The following is a 22,056-nucleotide window of genomic DNA, read 5'->3' as shown; positions in this document are numbered from 1 at the left end:
ACCAGATCAGGGCATCCAGGGTGACTTGAGCACTGTGCTGCCTCGTTTCTGGTCTCAAGTGGAAAGACAGACCCAGCAACTCAGAGCAGAATGTCTGCGTGGAAGTTTGAGGAACTTTTCAGCAAAAAAAGAGTGTCAGATAGGAAGGTGAACACAACACCCATAATAGGATAGGAACCATTTTTGGGTGTCATGGGAAGACTAGATGGTTCGAGAGTGTCCTATTGGCTCGCTCATTAGATGCACACTGGAGGCACCCATGGCAGTCTGTTCGCCAGGTGGGTTCGGAACTGAAACACACCAGCATTCGGAGTGGATCTTATTTCCTCCAAAATGAACGAGGTCTGGTGCACGACTGCTGTGGGAAACCAATCACACGCAGCAAATGGAGAGGGTTTGCTTCGAAACTGCGCTGTTGCTCCAAATGGCTAATCTAGACTTAGACAATGAGGAGCATGTTCCAAAGGCAGCAAAACTAAAAGATATTCAAACCAAAAGATAACTAACTGAGGTCGCGTTTTTATCTCTCACAACTGACACTGTGAAATCAGAGTTTACTGAAGCTGTTACTGGGTGAGGTATTGAGTACAGCACAGGACTACTTTCTGGATGAGTTAGGTGTAGTTTTTAGGCATCATCCTCCAGAACCCAACAGATCTTCAGCCCTCAACTCCCACACCCAACGTATCCTCCCTCAGGTTTTCTCAGACAGAGCAGTTTAGCTATCTGTTCAGATGGAGCATTCTGTTTCAGTTTGCGATCATCGCCTCTGGTCCTGTCACTGGAGACTTTCCAGAAGAGCCTGTCTCTGTCCTCTTTGCCCTCTCCCTTCAGTTATTTATTCATATGGATGAGATTTCCCCCTCGAGCAGTCTCTTCACAGAACAGTCCCCCCTCTGGCAGGCAGTTGCTCAGCCATCTGCTGGTAAGCAGGACTTCATCACGTGTCACAGTGACTTGGAAAGACAATCATCACGTCTCTGAACATCCCCCCTTTCTTCTTTCTTCCCCCTAGTTTTATTGCTGAGCATGTCATATGACATGGGATATCTCTTTGGTTAGTCGGGGTCAGGTGTCCCAGCTGATCCCAGTATCCCTTCCCAACTTCTCGTGCCCCTCCGGTCAGCTTGTTGGCAGGGCAGTGTGAGAAGCAGAAGAGGTCCTAACCCTGTGTAAGCACTGCTCAGCAGTAACTAAAACACCCCTGTGTTATCAACACTGTTTTCAGCACAAATCCAAAACAGAGCCCCATACTAGCTGCTACGAAGAAAACTATCTCTACCCAGGCCAAAACCAGCACACTCTCAGCCTTTCCTCACAGGAGGGATGCTCCAGTCCTTTAATCACCTTAGTGGCCCTTCACCGGGCTCCCTCCAGCATGCCTATGTCTCTCTCGCACTGGGCAGCCCAGAATTGGACAGGGCTCTACGGGTGTGGTCTCCTCAAGACTGAACAGAGGGGAAGGATCACATCCCTCCACCTGCCGGCAACACTCCTAACGCCGCCCAGGGCTTGGCTGGAAAGGGCTCATTTGCTGCCTTCCGTTTTGGAAATGGCGTGCTACTATTTCTGTCAGATCCAACAGGAGATAGACCCCTTGTGGCGGTGATGTTTGTCTCCAGGGTATTGCTCTGTGTCACACAGGTAGCAGGAAGAGGACTGATAAGGGCGCTGGGAGATTAAGGTGCTATTTCCAGCTTCACTCCAGGTTGTGCGTCTTTTCGTCCCTTCAGGTTTTTTGATAAATCATAGCTTCTCACAGACAATACAACTGGGACACGACTAAACAAAAAATTCCCCCTTGACACCACAGTTCACAACTGGCACCGTGACTCTTTAACACAGTATCTAAACACTTCTGAATAACACAATTTAATATATTTGAAAATACATTTGAACATTACGGACAACGTTAGGAAGTGCTTCACCTTTCATGAACCAGTGCTCAGTGTCTCTCACTGGGGAAGACGTACAGTGACATCAATTCTGTCAGTACCTGCTATTTCTAAGGCACGCATTTGCAAACCACTTCAGAAAAACGCTGCCATAGGAATATGTTTCATATTTCGTTACCATTAAAGCTTCTTTTAGTGAAGAGATAAATTGGCTGCGCAACCTGAGATTTTCTAAAGCAATGCAAAGCTCTCAAAATTACTTTTTTACAAAGCTGTAAAAAGGGACACAGTACTTTTTGTACAGATATTTACCTTCTGATGAGTTAAAAAAATCACCTTCCCAAAACCAAAATGAAACATGAAGCTCAAAATTCAGAATTTTTCTTCACAGGAAAGGGTGCTCCAGGCATGTGGAGCCTGTCAGTTACACAGCTCAAGTCCAGCTTCTGTGACAGGTCTGATGATGCCACACTGCTAATGGGATCAGACCTTAAACACGGTACAGCACCTCTCATCCTCCCCTTCTGCCTCAGCAACTCAGGCTGCAGCCCTGGCCTTGCCGGGCTGCCTGTAATTGTCATGCAATCGAATAACCTGTGATTTCCAAACTCAAATACATCGTTCTATTCTATTGGGAAATGAGTGCTATGACTATGGAGAGGTCACTGGATGAGGGAAAACAAGGGTGAACCTTTATTCCCCTTTATACTCATTTATTGAAATTGAGTGTCGCATGGATGGAGCCCAAGATAATGCTCCAGGTTTATGACTCATTCCTCAACAACTTTCATAAAAATGTTCAAATTACATTTTAACCTACAAGTGTATTTACTTCATCTCTTACAAAATACAAATACAAAACAGCCTCCTAATAGCACTTCTGTCATTTTATAGGTCAGATTTACTTTCACATTATCAGACTTCCCGTAGAAATAGAACAAATAAACTTGAACTTTTGTGAAGTGAAATCACTTACAAAGGCAAAGTGAAAAGATGTGTATCCAACACCAATTATTATAATCACAAAGAGCTGAAATACAGAAACAATTTCTCATTTGTACATACTGAACAGCAAAGAAGTAGAAAAATATATATACAACAAGCTTAACGTGGAAACAAACCTTAAACAGTTCTCTGCTGCACATGGATAAGACAACCTTCCCTTAAATTTTCCAGTGCATTCCCTCTCATTCACAAGAGCTAATGCATTTTATCTTCTAAGGTGCACAACCATTTTGTAATTTTTAAAGAGAAACGGCATTTATACGGAACAGGTTTTGCTACAGGACAGTAAAACTGTCATCCGTAAATAGAATTACTGAAAACCGTGTAGGAGGAGACACTGTGGCCATAAGCAGCTTTCTCTTCTACTTTCTTCCATTCAATATTGTCCTGTTTCCAACTTTCTGTAACATAAAAAGAGGGGAGGGAAAAATAAGCGTGAAAAAAATTATTTAAAATATTTCTTCAGTCACTCAGTTTATTTCATACTTTATGTCAGCTTCTCTCAAATCTCTTGACTGACTTCAAAGTAGTCCTGTGGTAAATACTACAAGTAGATACATTTCATCTAGGTCGAAGAGCATAAAGCAAAACCACAAAGCTAAATACGGTCCACGTGTGTATCCAGCTTTGATTAACGGGTAGAATTAACCCTGAGATTAAAATAAATGAGCCAATGCTTCTATCCTTCTTTTAAATCTGGAATTAGTTATTTAATCCTTTCTAGAGTAATTCTGTTCAATCCACTAGTGACATGTTCAAACAAAATCAGCTTGACTACTGCTAACTACTTAAAAGCATCACAAAAATACATTCACCCGAGCACTGAAAATGTCACATCTGCAATGTAAGCAGAGAACTACCATTCATAAATTCCTCTGAGGAGAGCAAGGTCAAAGCTAAAAGGGCTGTTCAGTGCTACCTGTTGGTCTCATGAAACAAAGCCAGAGCGGTGTTTGGAGGTGGGGTGGCTCTGGGCAACAGTGAGAAGGAACATTTTGTCTACTTAATTTTTGGTCACTCTAGGACATACATTGGTACTGTAACAGCATGCACCAGGTCATGAAATCATTTAACATTCTGTTCTCCTCTCTCATGATTTGGGAATGAATTATCTTTAACACGTGGTACATGACAGGGAAAAAGAAAAATTAAAAATCATGGAAGAAACCCATGGTGCAGCTAAGGACTAAACTCCAATTTCTAGCATCTCATGTCAGTATTTCAATCAGGTACCATCAGGCAGAAACGCATCATTCATGTGCAGCCTTAATCATCTGTTTGGCACCGCTGCTTAATGACTACACAGAGGGGGAAGTTGCGTCCTGCTTACAGAAGTGCTCAGAAATACTGAAAAGCATGAATGTACACGTGTATGAGAGTACCACACCACCCACAACTCCGGTGAATCTGTGTAGCAAAAGTAAAGACTAAGGTTCAAATCCAGATGCTGCAGAGATCAGGTGCCTCACAGGAAATATAACTTTCAAGCTGAAAGGAAATCTATGTCTACCATGTTTACAGGTGAAAAAAACCCCAAGCAATCCAACATCACTTCGGCAAAGCCTAAGGCAAACCAAGCTACAATTTTATAAAACCTACTTGTATTTCTATTTCTCTGCAGATTAAAACTAAGTATTTATCTCGGGATGACTTCGTTGTAGCAATGCATCAAATGCAATTCCAGGTGAACATTAATGCAAAATAAAAAGTCATGTTGACACAGAGTACTCGAAGTAATCCCAACTTCCAAGCTGAAATAACAACAACACCCCCCCCTTAATTTTAAAATGTATTTTCACTGTATCTTCAAACACTAACACAACTTGATTTTGTACAGCATCCTACATATAAGCTGTACCCAAAAACACCTAGCAGACTTTAATAACATGATTGCAGAGTTAAGCAGCAGAAGAGGAAAACAATTAAATGCTGCAGGCGAGGAAGAAAACATAAGTTCTCGGATGGGATTTGAAACAAAAGGGACAATCAAGATCACTTTGTCCCCAGTTCCAAGTCTAGAAGAAATAAACATCATAAAAGCAATGTCAAAACTATTCAGTTTACCTCAACAGCATCATCCATTTCTGTGATCTCATATAATCACTTCAGTTTGTTTCTGAACTACGAAACTCTTTTTCTGGAGAGCTGTCGTCGCTGAGGTCACTGTAGCTGTCACTGTTAAAAGCAATACACAGTCAGAAGAATCTAAAACAAATATTTTATTTCAAACCCTCCAACCCAGATGATACAGACGACCAACACTTTCCTCAAATGCAACCCATTTCCAGAAAACTGCTTTTATTAAGCTCAAGCTCAGTTTTGGTATTTTAGAATGCCTGGCTCTACAGGAATAGGCTTAAGTTTGGCGTCTAAGACCTGATAAAGAGCGTGGTCAATGTCATTTTGCTTGGCTCCTGCGCATTCATTCTACAGTGTGCTGGTGCTCTGTGCCTGCAAGCACGATTAACAACATGGAGAAGAGCAGGTATTCAGTGCAAATACTAGAAGGAATTTGTCCTTTATGATAGAGAGCATTTTGACCAAAGAAAAATGTCAGACAACTTTATTTACTCATAATGTTTCGATTTATACTTAAGTAACAATTCTTGCTCTTCCAGTCAGAACATAATTTTCATTGCACCAAGCAATATCTTGACAGCTTTTTCTGAGGTTTTATCCCCTTCTGCTGTTTTCTGAGAGTAGACCAGTTTTCACAAAACAAAATACCATGCAAATGATTATTTTAAAAGTGGCCAGAACAAGGAAACAGTGAAAAACAGGAACTGCCGCAGCAATTGAGAGAAAGAAGTGCCCACAAACCCCATTTGCAGTCAGCTGTGATGTCTATTGGGTCTCCAGGTTTATCTTAACTCTAAGCGCACCTCTTCAGAAGAACCTCCCGCCTCAACCTCCCCCTCTACACTTTACTTCTACAGTTTTCCAGATACTTGGATTTCCCAAGATCAGAAGTCAGCAAAGGGAGCCCAGGGCACTGCCAAGTACATGTAGGCAGCAGTAATTCTGCTCAGTTCTGTGATAGTTCAGAGAGCAGGCTATGGTTAACACAGTACAGGTGGGGATCTCAGACCTCCTTTGTGCGGGTACACCAGTGCCGGCCTTGGGTACCAGCTCCACTTCAGCCACTGCATGCCTGTCCTGTCACATCTCACTCGTCACATACACCTTCACCCTGCAGCAAACAGGCCCTCAGTCTCGCCATGCTCCCCACCTCTGGCCACGATCTCCCACTGAGGCATCAAGCACATCATCAGCACATGATGCACCCAGACACAGCCTTATCGGCTGAGCCGCAGTGACTGCCTGCTGTGCAATGTTTCAAGGGGAACTACGTAACTCCGCAGCCGGAGATCTTTGATTTAGACTGCAAGGTAGAACAGGGCACAAACCGCACTCTGAAAGGAGAGGTGGCACCAACAGTCGTCTCATTTAATTTCTACCTCTGACTCCTAGGAAATCCTCCCACAGTTACAGCAAATCACTGTACCAAACTCTGTACAAGAGAGAGTAGCTACTCCGACTGTTCTAACAATGATTAAGAGTTTGCCTTCAGAATTTGGCCCTTTCTTTGCATGACACCTCTTTCTTCACATAGGAGCAGCTCTCCTACGAAGAAAGGCTGAGAAAGTTGGGGTTGTTCAGCATGGAGAAGATAAGGCCTCAGGGAGACCTTATGGCAGCCTTCCAGTACCGAAAGGGAGCCTACAGGAAAGATGGAGAGGGACTTTTTACAAGGACATGTGTGATAGGACAAGGGGTAATAGTTTTAAAGAGAAAGAAGGTAGATTTCAATTAGATATAAGGAAGAAATTCTTTACTGTGAGGGTGGTGAGACACTGGAGCAGGTTGCTCAGAGAGGTCGTGGATGCTCCCTCCCTGGAAATGTTCAAGGCCAGGTTGGATGGGTCTAGTGGAAGGTGTCCCTGCCCATGGCAGGGGGGTTGAAACTAGATTATCTTTAAGGTCCCTTCCAACCCAATCCATTCTGTGATCCTACGACATACATAAATGCATGTTGTCGATGTGGTTCTTATAAAGAGTGTGTCATATCAGGCTAGTGAGAAATGCTCTATTTGATCACTTCACCAGCTGGCAAACAATTACACAGTTCAAGTGAGGAAAGTGTTGTTAACAGTATGATCAAGCATGCCAGATGCACACAGACAAACACAACATCACTGATGCTGTACTTACTTCTTTCTGAAAGTACCCATGGAAACATGGAATAAAAATTCAGTATTATTAAAACAGTTTTGCATTTTTACAATCACAGCAAAATAGCAAAAATTGTCCACAGAGCAGAGGGTAAAACTGTAATTGCAGAGAGATGCGTTATCTCGTGATAGCCCTGGTTTAAGCCCAAAGTATTCAGAGAACTTTTTTTTTTCCAGTAGGCTCTGCTGCCCAGAGGCAGTCACAGCTCAGAAATGTATGCCAGAGCTCCATATACACCATAGTATGGGAGACAGATGTTTAAGCAAAAATGTCAGAAACCAATGAGGTGAGTGGAGAACTGCCCAGAGTCATCTCTTGAAGACAGGTAGGTGCTGATCGCCACCCAGCACTCTCATCACTGGTCTTCCCCCACTCAATGGCATAGGTTTGAGAGGCATTCGCCCACAGAAGCTGTCACACAATGCTGGATGCTTCCATCATTTCACTGACTTACCACCCCACCTTCTCAGGCCTGTTTCTAGTTTGCAGAAGCTGCATGTCACTTGGCTAGTCACTAGCCCAGAGGCTAAAACACTCACTTGGCTGAAGACAATTTTGTTCCTATTCCCACACTGCCCAATTCAATACAAGATTTGACTCCACATCTAGAGAAGGGCTCTTGTCATCACATCCTTAACTTTTGCATCGCAGTCTCCCCTACTTTAGGGCTGTCCTGTTGGTTATAAGTCAGTTTTATCTCTAACAGGCTACAGTGACAAGAAACGTAGCAGAAATACCCAAGTAATGATCAGCCCTTGGGCTTAAGACTCAGGTAACTGTCAGTCCCATGGTTTCAGCTGCTTGAATGGTATCTCTAAATGCTCCCAGAAGCTGTGGTATCATGTTAACAAGAACGACTTGGGCTCCAAGGACACTTCAACTTCTTTAAGAGTTAAGCTGTTGGTGGACTTGAAAGCAAATAGGGACTCATGAATCTTGGCATATCTGCACCTGGGTGTTACAGCTTCAAACCAGCCTGATGCCCAGTTTGTAACGTTTACTGTGACATGAACTGTATTCAACTGATGAGTAATCTGAAGAAAAACTCCAGGTAGTATTAACCACAAATGAGTCATCACCTCTCTTCAGAATAAATGTGTACTTCCTTCCAAATTACAGAGTTGCTACGCAGGTATTAAACACAAAAACCAAATGGGTATTTTGTGCTCAGTGTTGCTAACATTATGCAACCTTACTTAAACGTGCTGGCTATGAGAGTGGTGGTGGTGGTAAATCAAAGAAGCCTGGCTTTTCCTTCATAAAATTCTTTTTCATGCTGAGCCCTCAACTGAAAAAAATATGCTTACATTTCCTTCAGTAAGTTTTCTCTCAGTTTGTGTACAAATTAATTAGTAATTTTCTTGGGCAGGAATCTGACGCCCACTTCATCTTGTTTGTGATGATTCTTACAACAACAGACTCCAACAAAAAGTAGCTAGTGAGCAAATCTAAAGCCACCACAGCAGTTCTATTCTATCTTTTTTTCATGGGATATGAAGTATAAAGATGTGGCCAAGAGAAAAAGAGAAAAAAATTAAAAGAGTATGCAATGTCACTGCATTGAGTCAGCCACTTCAGTCTTCAAGATGAAGAATTTTGATCACCTTGATCCTTACACCTGTAGTTCATGGAAATATATTTACTGCAAAGTGAAATATCATCCAGTACCTAAGTGGTACTTCACTTTGCAATTAACTGCAACATGAAACATCTACTACCACGTAGCTGGCATTTCACTTTGCTGTGAACTGCAACATATTTCCTGACTGGAATAGGAAAACACTTTCTGCTGAGAAATTATGTTAGAGTGTTTTGTTTTGAAGTTCACTCATCCCCAGGTCCCTATCTTCTCAAGATGTAAGCAATAAAAAAGAGCTTCCCCCTACATGTGCTCCATTATTACCAAATTTATGCCCATTTCAGCTCTCTCTGTTCTGCTGACTAAGGTATCATGATACCTCTGCTAGGCGCAGGAATCAAGATGAGAAGATTCCCTATTGGTATGGCACAAAAGGTAGCCAATAGTTGGGGCCACAAGGCATGAAGCTGGAATGCATCACCTCAGAAACTAATCTCAGCTATGAAACCACTAGAATTAAGACTCGAGCAATTTTAAACCTGTATTTCTCAAACAGCTACTCCAAAGCACCAAACTTTCAATGTTTTTATTAAGAAACACAGCCAACTGTAAAATGGTACTCCTTGAACATTCTGTTTGTTTCACTTGGAAAATCCAGACCAATATTATTTAAGAACAAAGGACTTTACAGTTTCAGAGGGGCTTTTTTCATCCATTTTTAATGTATCCTTGTCAAAAAAGTCCTTTTACAGAAATGTAAACAATCATTACTGCAGTGCTATTCCCTGCAAAGGCAGGAGCCAAGTTAACTGCATTTCTTCCTCAATGCAAATTCAATATAAGTGTAATTACATTTAGTATAGGCTGTGACTGCTTAAGCCCAACAACTGTTACACCTTTTGAGAACCAAGCAAAACCAAGTTTGTTTTATGAGGACCCAGGATTCCAAAATCACCACTCAGATGCCAGAACATATCTGGGTGTTATAAAAACTCTCAGCTGAATCTCATGCATGGGCTTTAGACATCTTCATCAGCGACTGGTTATCACCAAGTTCTTACTGTCAATGGAGACAGACAGGCACTCGTAGGGTACAATGCTTCTGATCCCGGCAATCATTACATGAGCTATTTGGCTCTTTTGAAGTGAATATTCTCTTAGTTTCCATAGAAAGATGACTTGGGGTGACTAGCTCAGAAGAGTCTTCACTGTAAACATCTGACATTAAAATGATAAAGTAACTGCCGTAACTAACCATTATTAAGTCCATCACTAACTACCACTACGGCTGAGAAGGGACCTCCTTTAAAACTTTTTCTGTAGTTTTCTCTAAGAGCTTTAAGAGCACCAATAGGTCTTAGCTGCCCTGACCCTCCTCACCTGGGGCATCCACCCACGTGCCTAGGAGCTTTGGCACCCAATCCTTGCCGGAGCTACGTCACAGGTAAGCCTGTACCCATCTCTGAAGCTCCGTAGTTACTTGCTGACTGGATTGACCTCAGACCTGACTTGGCACTTTTGCACTGGACAGTCTGTAGGACATGGTTACTGTCACTGGAGCCAGTCTGCTTGCCTTCTTTAGCCACTGTGGCACTGACTCCTACTGGTGAGGACACTACCCCTACTACTGCAATTGCCGCCCCTGGCTCCTAGATTGCTTTCTTGACAGTCTTCAAGTCACAAGGTGACCTTCGCTTTCCTTTGAAATGCCTGGATTTGGCTAGTGGCAGAAATACGATACTGTGCCAGATGTGTGATTCACTGGCGACAACACACAGGGGACACCAGAGATAGCCCCACCCATATCTCCTTGGTCCCTCATGCACCAGAATGTGTCACACAGGCTGTTTCCTGTTCTGTTTATAGATGCTTGCCCAAACCTCCCTACACAGCTGGTTTGGGAGACAGCTGGGCCTTGTTTGTGCAGTAAGGGCAAACCTGAGTTTTTTGCTTCGTACATTACTCCTGTCTTCTGGCCTCTTCTGCTCCTTGTCTCTAAGTGCAACTCATAAGTCATCTTTCATTCATAACCTGCCCAGAACTTAACAGAGCACTCTCTGACTAGATGGCATTGGTTTGGGGGCTCACATTAGCATATTCACTAATGACTTGCAAAAATTTCTTTTTGCAGAAGTCCTAGTTGCCCACACTTTCTCACCTAGGAACATCTCTCGCTTCCTACATTTCTTCCCATCTCCTGGACGTTTGTGTTTAAACTATTTAGCTGGTTACCTTCTTCCTCCAAAAAACCACGACTTCATTATTTTCTTGACACAGGTTTCTAAACGCCCCATACATTTTTATGTTATTTCCTTTTTCTGAATAGTCATTTCATCTCTTATTTAAATTATATTATTTGCAAATATCATTAATGCGCTGTGGCCTCCTCTTGCAGGTCATTAATAAAGATGTTGGTTGAGGAGAAAGAAGAAATAGAGCCTGCTGATGCTAAACTTGCTGTGGGGAAAAAAACCACAGCCACATGGCTTATATGTACACCCGTGGCTGTACAATCCATATGACATTGTTTCCAAAGATAAGCCAGTTTTTATTACTTTTTCCAAAAGAAACTCAGTAAGACTCTGTAAAACCAGTAACATTACATGTTAAGTTCCTCCTTTTATCCACTAGTTTTCTATTAAAACTTGTTTTCTCTTGAAAAGCAGCATATCTGTGGGTATTGTACACTTTCTGAGAGTCTCCTATGGTTCTGGTTTTCTCTGTCCTTTAAAATGAAACATGCAAACTGGCAGCCTCTCATTTTCCTGGGCTCCATATGAAATGCTGACTTCAGTATTTCCATGGAAAGATTTGGAAAAGGTCATGATTTAAAACCGCTCACAAGGGAGAGAAGTGCGTGGTTTTGTCTGACAGTTAGGCACTCGTGCCATAAAGCACGAAAGGCTGAAACCACAAAGGTAACTTAGATGTCCAGCTACCACTTCAAGTAACTAAGTAATAACTCATCACAGTTACTCTGATCCTTTGCTCAGTTCTTGATGCCTCTGCACACACCAAAGCTTCTGGGAACTACGTTTACACCAGAGGATGAACTCCAGTCTCAAACTAGGTATGTGTAAGCATTCTGCTTGCTTTGCTTAAAAGCCAGAGCTTCTAAGCCCTAGTACCAGGTGTCAGATGTTCTAAAATTTCATCCTAATTATGGGGCTGTTAAATGTTCTGGGGTAATAATTTCCTGTTAAGAATCTCATGCCAGAATACACATTTCCCTTTGTCCAAGGACTTCACCATTAACTCTGTTTTTAGTGTTTTACTAGTCTCGCTTAGGTAACCTTCTCAACTTGCTGGCCTCCGCAAATTCTTTCAGGTTAAATCTCTGCTTTAGTCAACAGCATGACTACAATTCATGTAGGAAGAAAATCCTCTCCTCAGATCTGTTTCAGTCTTGTTATGACATTCCTTAGCTTTACTGCTCAGTGAAATCACTAGCATTCTGGGGTTTACAGGTTTAAACTGGAAACCCTTTCCACTGAGCAGGTGGATATGTTAATATAAATGGGTGAGCTAAAATTGGCACTGAAATTCCCCCTCGAATGCTCTTCCCTGCAAAATGTTCCTCTTTCAGCCTCAAAATGTTTTTGTATTCCAATGCCCTTTCTGAAGACAGAGGGGTGTGCTCAATTGCTGGGTAACTAGGGCAATACTAAGATTTGTGTTTTTATATATGTAAAGTTTTGCTATATGAATTTTTGTCTTTGATAAATGTTTAAGTGTTGGTTGGAGTTTATTGCATGGTCACGAGGAAAAAGCTGGGTATACTTTTTTATTGGTTAATTCAAGTAAGTGTAAGCGCAGCACATTCAGGAATTGCTGAAACGTAAACTTGAGGTTAGAAAATATATTTGCTATATAATGCTAAGGAATTTATATTTAAATTGGCAGGAGACAAGCAGATCACCCATTAAAAAAAGAGTAATTTTTCTTTATTTCAGAGAGAGAGATAAGTATCCTTCTTGGAGGAAGCAGCAAAAGAAAGGATATTGGGACCTGGGAAAAAGATGAACTTTGAGGCAGAGAGTGACCACAAGAGGAAACGACTGAAGATTACTGTGCTTGAAGACTCCCTGCTGCCAAGCACCATAAAAATTTGGCTTGCGTAAGGAGCTGGCACAAACTTTAGAAGGTAGATAATGTTATGACCACTAATAACAGAGCCAGGTTAAGGTAACGGGAGTATGTCAACGAAGCTGCAGTTTGCAGATCAGAAAGAAATTCTCTCTGTATATACATCATGGCACAACTGGCCAAGGTGAGAAAAGACAAAGAGTATTTATGGAAGAGAGATGATATCCAGAAGTAACGGGGTACCCAAATAGATTGGTCTGGTCTGGCTTGGATGAAACCTGAATAAAATTTCTACTTCTCATTTAAGAAAGGGACATTATTTTAAAATAAAGCAACCATCAAAAAAACCCCAACCAACCCACAAAACTAGTAAGTTTGGTGTCTTGTTTAAATGAAAAGCCAGTAAGCAGATTTGAATCTGTTAGGTGTTACTATTCATCCATTCTGTGATATCTTTTAATTTTTAAAAAATTTTTGTTATTGCACCCTAGGCTTCCCTCTGACTTCTTTATTGTTGTTATTATAATGAAATTGTAATGATAGTCATATCATTGAAATAAACATGAATGAGTTAACACTGGCTAAAAACTATTGCTAGACTGAATAAACCAAAAACGCTGTGTCCAAGGGAACTGGGATAAAGGATTTTAGTTTGACTGAACCAACTAGTTTTGATCTAGTTCCAAACTCTTCTATAAGACCACAGATATCCCAACTGTTGTTTCAGGACTGTCTCTGCTAGGTGGTATTAATTATTTAGCTACTGCAAAATAAAATCAGTGGGTTTTTTTGCTACGACCATTGTTCAACTACAACCAGGTAAGAATTTTTCACTTCATTGCCTGATCTTCTAGCAAATCTTTTTCCCTGTGAAACTACCCTTAATGAAAGTTAACACAAGAGGCCACTAACTTCACATGAATTTACTTAAGTCTTTTTACTTCTCTCTGTTTAGAATGTAAGGATCTGGCTTTAGCTCTAACAGCCTCTGAAAAGGAGGAAGCCAGGAGTTGTGCCTATTGCTTACAGATACTTTTACATCAGGGTTTATGTTAGGCATGCACAGGAACAAGTAAATCAATACATGAAGAACTCCTTTTCTTTTTCTGAACTTCTGAAGGAAGAGACAGTCCCTCCAAAATGTGACTGTCAACCTGCAGGCAAGTAAGTATGGAAGATTACCTTGGAGACAATTTACATCCACGTTGTAGGTATGCATTGAGTGTCCCAGTTGCTGCTAGCAACAGTCCAAGGTATGGAGGTGAAGGTTTCATAGGTCTTGAGGAAAACTCTGGGTGGAACTGAACTCCCACAAAATACGGGTGATCTACAAGAGAGACGTCAAAGAAAATAACAAGATGTAGGAATAAGATAGTAGAACAACTGTTAGGTAAAAAAGTTTATTGAAGATTTCACACAACAGTCCACAGAAGCCAGATCAGCATGTGTGAATACAAGGGTGAGGCAGCAGGCACCTTAACTTTTTCCATGAAAAACAACAGACAACAGAGACAGAAGGTTAGTAAGGCAAATTAAGCAAAAACCATCCTGTGATTCAACCTTAACATACACAATATGTAATTAAAAGCTGAATAATAAACATGCACTGACATGAAAGGGTGGGGGGAGGGGAACGGTGATGACAAAGTCTGCATTTATCACGTTATTTTCACAGTATTTTGGTTTCATTATGCATGTATATTCAGAACATGCACTCACATGTATCTAAGGGAAAAATAAAACAGTTCCTAAAAGACCAAGCTTTACCATACAGCAACTATTTACACACTAAGAGATGGATGTGAAAGCATCAGACAGAAAACTGGGGAAAACAAGCTTCAAATAATTAGGCCTAGAAGGGACCTCCTGGGACATTAAGTCCAGTCTTGTGTTACGGAATGCAGCTACATCATGTAGTCTCATGCACAGTGTCAAGGCTCTGCTGTAACGCCCCCCAGGTTTTTTTTTTCCTCTCACTAGAAAGCATTTCTGATACTCTCTCATTTTGCTTAGAAAACTTTTCCTAATTCACAAGACACCCTTTGTTACAGCCAGCTTACATCCATTTTTGTGGTACTTTTCTTTCCTGCTGTTTGGCCTGTGTCATTACGGAGGATTCAACTCCGCCTGCTAAGCTAAACAAGCCATGCTGCTGCTTCTCTTAAATCTTCAGCTGTTTCCCAATCAAACCATCTCTTTACTACTGCTTCTGTTTCCCTTTGCTCTTATTTGAAAGGACAAGGAAGGAAAAACGTTTTTGTACTTTTCCACGCTGTGCGCCCTGTTCCTCTTTTGAATATTGGTTTAAAGGACCTAACGTTAACCACTTCTAGGGTCAGGATACTGGATGGATTTAACTACAGGTCTCTCTGGTTAGACAACTTCCTAAATAATCCCAAACATTCAAGGAATTTCTCCACAGTACAGAAAATAGTGATAACAAGAAAGCTGGGTTCCTCTTCTATGAACAACTGTATGATCTAGTATACTGCTCTTCTCTCTGCTTCTATGTCTTCAGGAGAACCTGCATCCTAAATTTATCCCATTAATTCTTTCTCTCTATCGTGCAATTTAGTTCTTTTAAGCTGTAAAACAAGACAATGACAAAGCGTCAAATACTTCCTGTGGGGATATTTTGCTTAAAAGCTTTGCCTAAGCTCTCTGATGTATACTGTTATTTCTGTACTCTCGCTCCTACCCACCCTCCTCCCTATGATGATTGTTTTTCTTTAGTAATCGGAGTCTTCTAGCAGCCCATTGTGAAATAATTCCAGGTTTTACTGCTGCTTTTATTCTTTTCACAGTAACATTCAATTTAAAAATTCTGCCTGATTTATCTCACGAAGCTCTCTATAGAATTTGTTTCACGCAGGGCAGACAAAATAGCATTCCAACACCAGCATGCGTAACAAAGCTAATCTATCAGGAACAAACTAAGCAAAGAACACCACGACGATTAGTAGTTTAGGAATTCCAGCAGCTGCTTGACATTATAAGTAGGTGTCTATAGTCAAATGCTGGTTCAAAATTACAGCACGTTTCTTCAGCATACCACGGAATATACAGTGAATTCTCAGGAGCATCATGTCACAAATTGAACTCCGTAGCATGATAATGTTTTCCTATGATAAATTTATGTTTCTGTGCATGGAGTTTATCCTAGCCAATGGCAATTAGGGGCCACATAAGAAAACAAAAAAATCTTGTAAGGTAGCCGACACCTTCATGTGCCTAATACTCATCTTGCCAACAGTGTCTTAACAGCAAAGAGTTAATCAAAGAATCAAGCAAAATCAAAGGGATTTTTTCTATGAGCTACTCTGTATATCATTCAGCAAACATATGCAGGTAGCCCTGTGGTGAAGCAGAGTGATTTGGGAGGTCATCTAGTCCAACCCTCTATGGTTCTACAAAGCCAAATCCCCCTGAGCTAGAATCATGACCTTTTGGAAAAAGAAGTATGTCTCCCCTGATAATCAAATAAATGCTCAATCCTTAGAAAATGTAAGACTTCTCCTAACATCTTCTGAATCTTCACTCATTGTAATCATCATGGCTTGGCTTCGCGGACAAAGATTTGGGACCCATTGTAATACACAGGTGGAGTCAGCAGTATCCCCCAACATGATCATGGCTATTATGACAGCTAAATATTGTGCCTACATGCATTTAACTACCTATAGTTTACTTGGTTTCAGTAGATGTGGAAAGTACTGTAGACGCGAAAGACACTCACTCTCTAATTCAATAATTTCCATTCTGTTCCCTTCTGTATCATGGCCGACAAATTTCAAACCTTTCTCTTCAAAGCAGTCAGTCAATTCTGGGTTCACCTGAAATATTGAATGTAATAATAATCAAAGTTCTATTTAATTTTTAATTAATTTAACAAACAGTAGTAGTTAATTGCAATGTTTTCAGCATGCTTACAAGAATTAAAAGAATTGAGAACAGGAGTTGGGAACTTTTGCTTTCTTGTTTTAACAACAATCTGGTATAAATTTGTAAAAGCCGGCATGCTTATTACAAAAGAGTTGAATCAGGAATTTTAAAACACATAGCATTCAAAAGATTAAAGCCAGAGTCCTTTCTGCTTGTTGTCCTCCTGATTCTGAGCAGGTTGCATTCCTCGTTTTTTAAACAGCCACTACAGCAGGCATGAAGACTGACCTCCTCTTTGAACACTGCATCTCAGTGGTTATGACAAAGCTGTGGTTCAGCTCCTCATTCAAACAGAAGCTCTGCACTGAGCTGCTTCATTTCCTTAGTGATGTGCTAACCACTTTGTTAATATTCAAACTGAGCAACTTTACCACCATCACATTCCCCTCCCAGCTTTTTAAGGAAGCTTAACATTGCCTGAGTCAGTTTGTAGCATATACACATCTCATAGCTCAGGCCCCTCTGAAGATACTTCCGGAGTCAGGCCCCTTTTGAACCATCTCAGCAGTAACTCTAGGAGCCCAGCTCTTGCCTGCCTCCTCGAATAATAGTATTTTTAATGCAGACAGACATCTTTGCTCAGATGTTCTCAAACAAAGGAGGAGACCCACACAAGGGGCCTACAGAGTTGGTGGTAGGAAGCAAAAGATCTGAATTTGCCTCCGAGTTGTAGATGCCTTAAGTCTTCCTACATTTCGGCTATGAATAATATGCACTACCTGTACATAATCTAAACCTTTTAATAAGCCAAATCAGCCAAGGAGGAATGCATTTAGTGATTTTTTCAAATACTTTGCAGCAAGTCAGGTCAGGTAATCTCTGACATCACTCCCCAAGACCGTTTTGCTAAGACACTACACCTTCTCTACCACAGGAACAGTACACTACACTATCCCCCCTTACTGAACGCTTTGCAAGAACACCTCTGCAATATTGTTTCTAGTTTCAGGCCCCTCAGTACAAGAAAGAGATTGACAAAATGTTGCCAATCCATAAAAGGTCCAATCAGGATGATTAGGAGACTGGACCACATGCAACATAGAAGGAGAGGCTGGGTGAGATGGATTTGTCCTGCCTGGAGAAGAGAAGGCAAAGAGTGGCTCTTGTTGCTGACTTCAACTATCTAACGAGATTGTATAAAGAAGGCTAAGACAGGCTTTCCTCAGATATGCACAGCACAAGACTGAGAGATAAAAGGCAAACTGCCCAAGGAAATATCCTATTAGATATAAGGGAAAATAGGGTTCACAACGAAGTGGCTAAGCATTGGAACAGATTGTCAAAAGATACTGTGGAATCTCTCTCTTCAGAGACATTCAAAACTAGATGGGAAAAAGCCCTGAGCAGCCTGAGGCTGGCTCAGCAACAAGCGAGGAGCTGGACCTGAAAACTTGCAGGGGTTCCTTTCAATCTAAATTATACTATCTAACCATTACTAAATTTCAGGTTATGTTTATGTAAGAAATCTCCCATTGGCTTTAAGGGCAGTCATGCCTACCAAAAGAAACACAATTTGCTTAAGCTTTAACTTTCGAGCACAAAGTACATTAGTAGCCCTTACCTCATATCGATGCCTGTGTCGTTCCTCTACAAAAGTTTCATCACCATAAAGTTTCCCTGAATATACAACAAAAAAGAAATTAATGCTCATGTGTTACTTTAACAGCTGTTACAACTATTCCTTGACATTTAAACCTAAAAAAAATTTCAGATGTAAAACATAACGGGACACTCCTCTCACTCCAGTGTTCTGTTTTTCTAAGTGATGGCTAGTTTCTTCTAACTTACTGTTACTTTAGTTTATTCAGGATTCATATTCAACATTTCTTCTCAGAAATAGCTTATGTAGACTAGAGTCTTAAGGCCATGCTTAAACTAACTTAAATTGTAAAGCCTAAAATAAAATATGTTTGAGTGAACAGGCAACATAGAAATCCTCTCAGGGTTTTACACTGTACACAAAAGGTGTGGTGAAGAAAGCCTTTTAGCAGCATCTGTCCCATTTTAATAGATTATGCCTGGCAACTGGTATAACACCTTCAAACAGAGAATATTGGTTTTCTTTGCTTTCCTCATCTCATTACCCAAATGACTCCTGCAGTCCTCTGAACCTAATATGGAACACTACATTCCAGAGCAACAAGGAGTTAAGTTAAAGGTATGCAGTAAACCAGAATTTAATCATATGTCTCACATACAGTCAAATTTTGCTCTCAATTTTTCCTTGTGTCACTAGGATTACTATGTCGCTTAGGGGTTGCTACAAGAACTAGACTGCTAAGAAGAGCTCAAAAAAATTGAGAGTGATAGTACTGCAGTTTTACAAAACGTAGTATATGTGTTCATTTTAAGGAACCACTTTTCCAAAACCCTTATTTCCATTCAAGTTGTAAAGCATCAGAAACAGGAACCAGATTTCCCGAATAAACTACCAGAGCTTTCTGTGAATCTTTCATAAATATGGTCACCTAACCAACTCATAACACTGGTCAAGAGCTACAACACATTAATTTTCACTAACTCTTCCCAGAAGTGTTTAAGCCACAGAATAATTTGTGCATTGTGATATGCATATCCATATCACACCTAGGGAAAGTACCACCCAGGTTGTTCAGATCGCTAGCATGGGCATTCTCAAAGGCAGTTTTTCACTGAGTGCATATATATCACTCCTTGCTCTCCTGCTGAGGTAGACGTCATTTTTAAAAGCTCAGGAGGATACATCCCATAAGTTCAACACAGCTAAACACAGTAATAGCTCAGATCAGTGTCGAGGTGGGGCAATACAAAAATATGCGCATATTTAATTGATGGACAAGAAACCACTTCTTACACATTTGTAGCATCACTTACATTACTGCTGCATAACAGGCTGATTAATAGGAGACAAGTATTACTTCAATTTAAAAATAAATATAGATCAAATTGAATCATTTGTTTCATATTCTGGTTGCTTTTATTTTGTCTTTCGAAGCATTTTGTTACAGCAAATCGTTTCTCTTTCCCACAATGAATAATTTGCTTTTCCAAAACAAGACTGTTTCCAGGCTTGGACTAGGCCTAGGGCAGCGCTGGTTCAGAGACTCAAGTTAAGCAGGACCTGGCTATAATTAGGATACAAACTAGCAAACATTGTCAAGACAAGGTGAGGACTAAGGCAGGGAGGTCAGATGACATTTATGGCTTAGGTGTACTGGAAACTCCAGGGAATGACAAGCAATGTTTAGGTTGCAAGCAGTAGGAGTTTGTGTTAGTTCTACTGAAAAGCCTCAGGGGTAGAACAAGCAGCCCTGGTTCTCACATCCTAACAACTCTTAAAGAAAATAGGAAGAAAATGCTCTGATCTTTTCAAGAAAATAATGAATTAAACTACCATAAAATCCATTTCTGTCATCTCAACAGCCTCTGCATTGTTTATTTAGAGTGTTGGACCCTACCTGACCTTTTCACTGGGACTTCCAGATGTCTCTCATTTCTTTCTTTACGTTCTGATCCTGGGTAAATATATATGGAAACAGGATCAGAGTGAATGAGCCCAGGGAAGCCGTCACCCAACTGCTTGCTTGAGGTTATGGTCTTTTAACAAAATGTGCTTTGGCATTTTTTCTTTGCTATGTTACAGAGCCCCTATCCAAAAGGCAAGTCGTGAGAGCAGAAGTGTAACTTACTTAAAACAGAATTCTGTGTTTTGAAAACAGTCCTCCTCTTCCCCAGTCTCATTGTTCCACCCATATCTCCAGGATTGTGTTCTGGCATGTCAATAACCTGTAGAGAAAAATTGTGTAAACACTGCTTCATCTAACAAAGAAAAAAAAAAGGCAAGAATTGCATAACAGGTTGCACAGATTTATAAATGGTAACAGTATTTATTTTTCCTCCAAGTATTCCCAGTTAGGACTTCTCTTTGGTTTTCCTAATGCTTTGTTCTCAGTATTGGGACTGCAATAAACTGAGGATATTAACTAACCAGTGTGAAACTTTTTCATTTAATGTTAAGATCAGCAAAAGTAATTTATTACATTTATTTAGTAAATTTATTAATTTATTAATAGTAATTAATCTAATTTTGGGGGTTGAAAAAACCCATCTTTTTAAAAAGGATGCCAAAACATTAGCAACAAAAAGCTATTCTTGGTGCTGTAAGACTACCTAGATTTTTAAAAGGTGATAAACCCCCCACCAAGTGATAAATACAGCATCTCTGAAAAAGCAAGTCCCTGAACCACACAGAGGCTAAAAGATTATCCTGGGTAAATATTTCTGTACATGAGGCTTTTTCTTATACTGTTCTTTATACACAATGTTCTTTCTTATGCTAAGAGGCAGAAACAGCTGTCTTATCAAGACAGTGGAGGTCCTCTTTTTTGGAAAGTGGGAAGGCAGGAGAGTATGGAGCAGCAGCATGAAGAGAAAAGAGGCATTTGCAACAATAGTAACATTATAACCGAATGTTGTTAAAGCAGAGTACTAGAGGTGTCTCCAACATGCGTGTATTCCAGATTACATACATAACTAATCTACTGTAGGGAGAAAATGGAAAAACATGCCCCCCTTATTCACCTTTAGTAAAGGGTTTCTCAGACTGTCTAAGAATCCACAATACCGGGTTGCCCTGTATGAAGAATATGCTACTCAACATTTAAAGAAAAGGCTCCACAAATACTGGTTTTGAGGGCTGAAGCAGATGGGTCAAATGGCTACTATCCCAGGATGGTAGGATTCAGGGGATGCGAAAAACTACAGCTTAGTGGAAGGAGTGCATTTAGTTTCGCTCAGTTTGAAAAATCCTGCTGGTAGAAATACGAGCTGAAACTATGATCTATCTACTTGTATTCACATCTACACAGCCATGGGTACATGTAACTGACATAAGTAGATGTAATTGATAAAGACAGGTTCTAAAAATACCAATATTCGCACATATGGGTCATCTGGAATTGTATTTTTATTAACCTTATTTGCCCTCTGGGAGTAATGAAAACAATTTCTGATGAGACACCACCTAAAATGAAGTTACTCAATCCAGAAGGAGTGGTGGAAAGCACTTAGGCTTTGGCCTTGCGCCAATGAATTTCAGCTGTACAATTATCTCTGTATAACCTTATACCTTCAAAATGTTATTTATAAACTACATACTCAATTCAAAATGTCACAAGCAGAAGTTGTGATCAAACCAGTAGGATATTACAAATCCTCTAATTACAATGCGTATCACGAAGGTGAGGACTACAAAGCACATTCAGCTAAAAAAACCCCATAAACTAAAAAAAAAAAAAAAAAATAAAAAAAAAAGTTTTTGTGTGTTTTTTTTTTTTT

General features: G+C 40.5%; 1 protein-coding gene across 1 annotated transcript in view; it reads right to left on the bottom strand.

Moving 5' to 3' along the window:
- Nucleotides 1–4,964: 4,964 nt before the first annotated feature.
- CTPS2 (CTP synthase 2) overlaps nt 4,965–22,056 on the bottom strand; it is a 63,971-nt gene continuing 46,879 nt past the window's right edge. Inside the window, exons 13-17 of the mRNA XM_010140823.1 lie at nt 20,409–20,505; nt 18,302–18,357; nt 16,535–16,631; nt 13,981–14,125; nt 4,965–5,075 (exon numbers count right to left, since the gene is read on the bottom strand). Of these exons, the coding sequence (XP_010139125.1) occupies nt 5,006–5,075; nt 13,981–14,125; nt 16,535–16,631; nt 18,302–18,357; nt 20,409–20,505 (465 nt within the window). The 3' untranslated portion in view covers nt 4,965–5,005. The remainder of the gene's footprint in view (nt 5,076–13,980; nt 14,126–16,534; nt 16,632–18,301; nt 18,358–20,408; nt 20,506–22,056) is intronic.

The sequence above is a fragment of the Buceros rhinoceros genome, unplaced genomic scaffold, assembly GCF_000710305.1.
Source record: "Buceros rhinoceros silvestris isolate BGI_N320 unplaced genomic scaffold, ASM71030v1 scaffold29947, whole genome shotgun sequence".
Taxonomy (NCBI): Eukaryota; Metazoa; Chordata; class Aves; order Bucerotiformes; family Bucerotidae; genus Buceros; species Buceros rhinoceros.
Note: the sequence above shows the minus strand (reverse complement) of the source record. Positions and strands in the feature narration are given on the sequence as shown.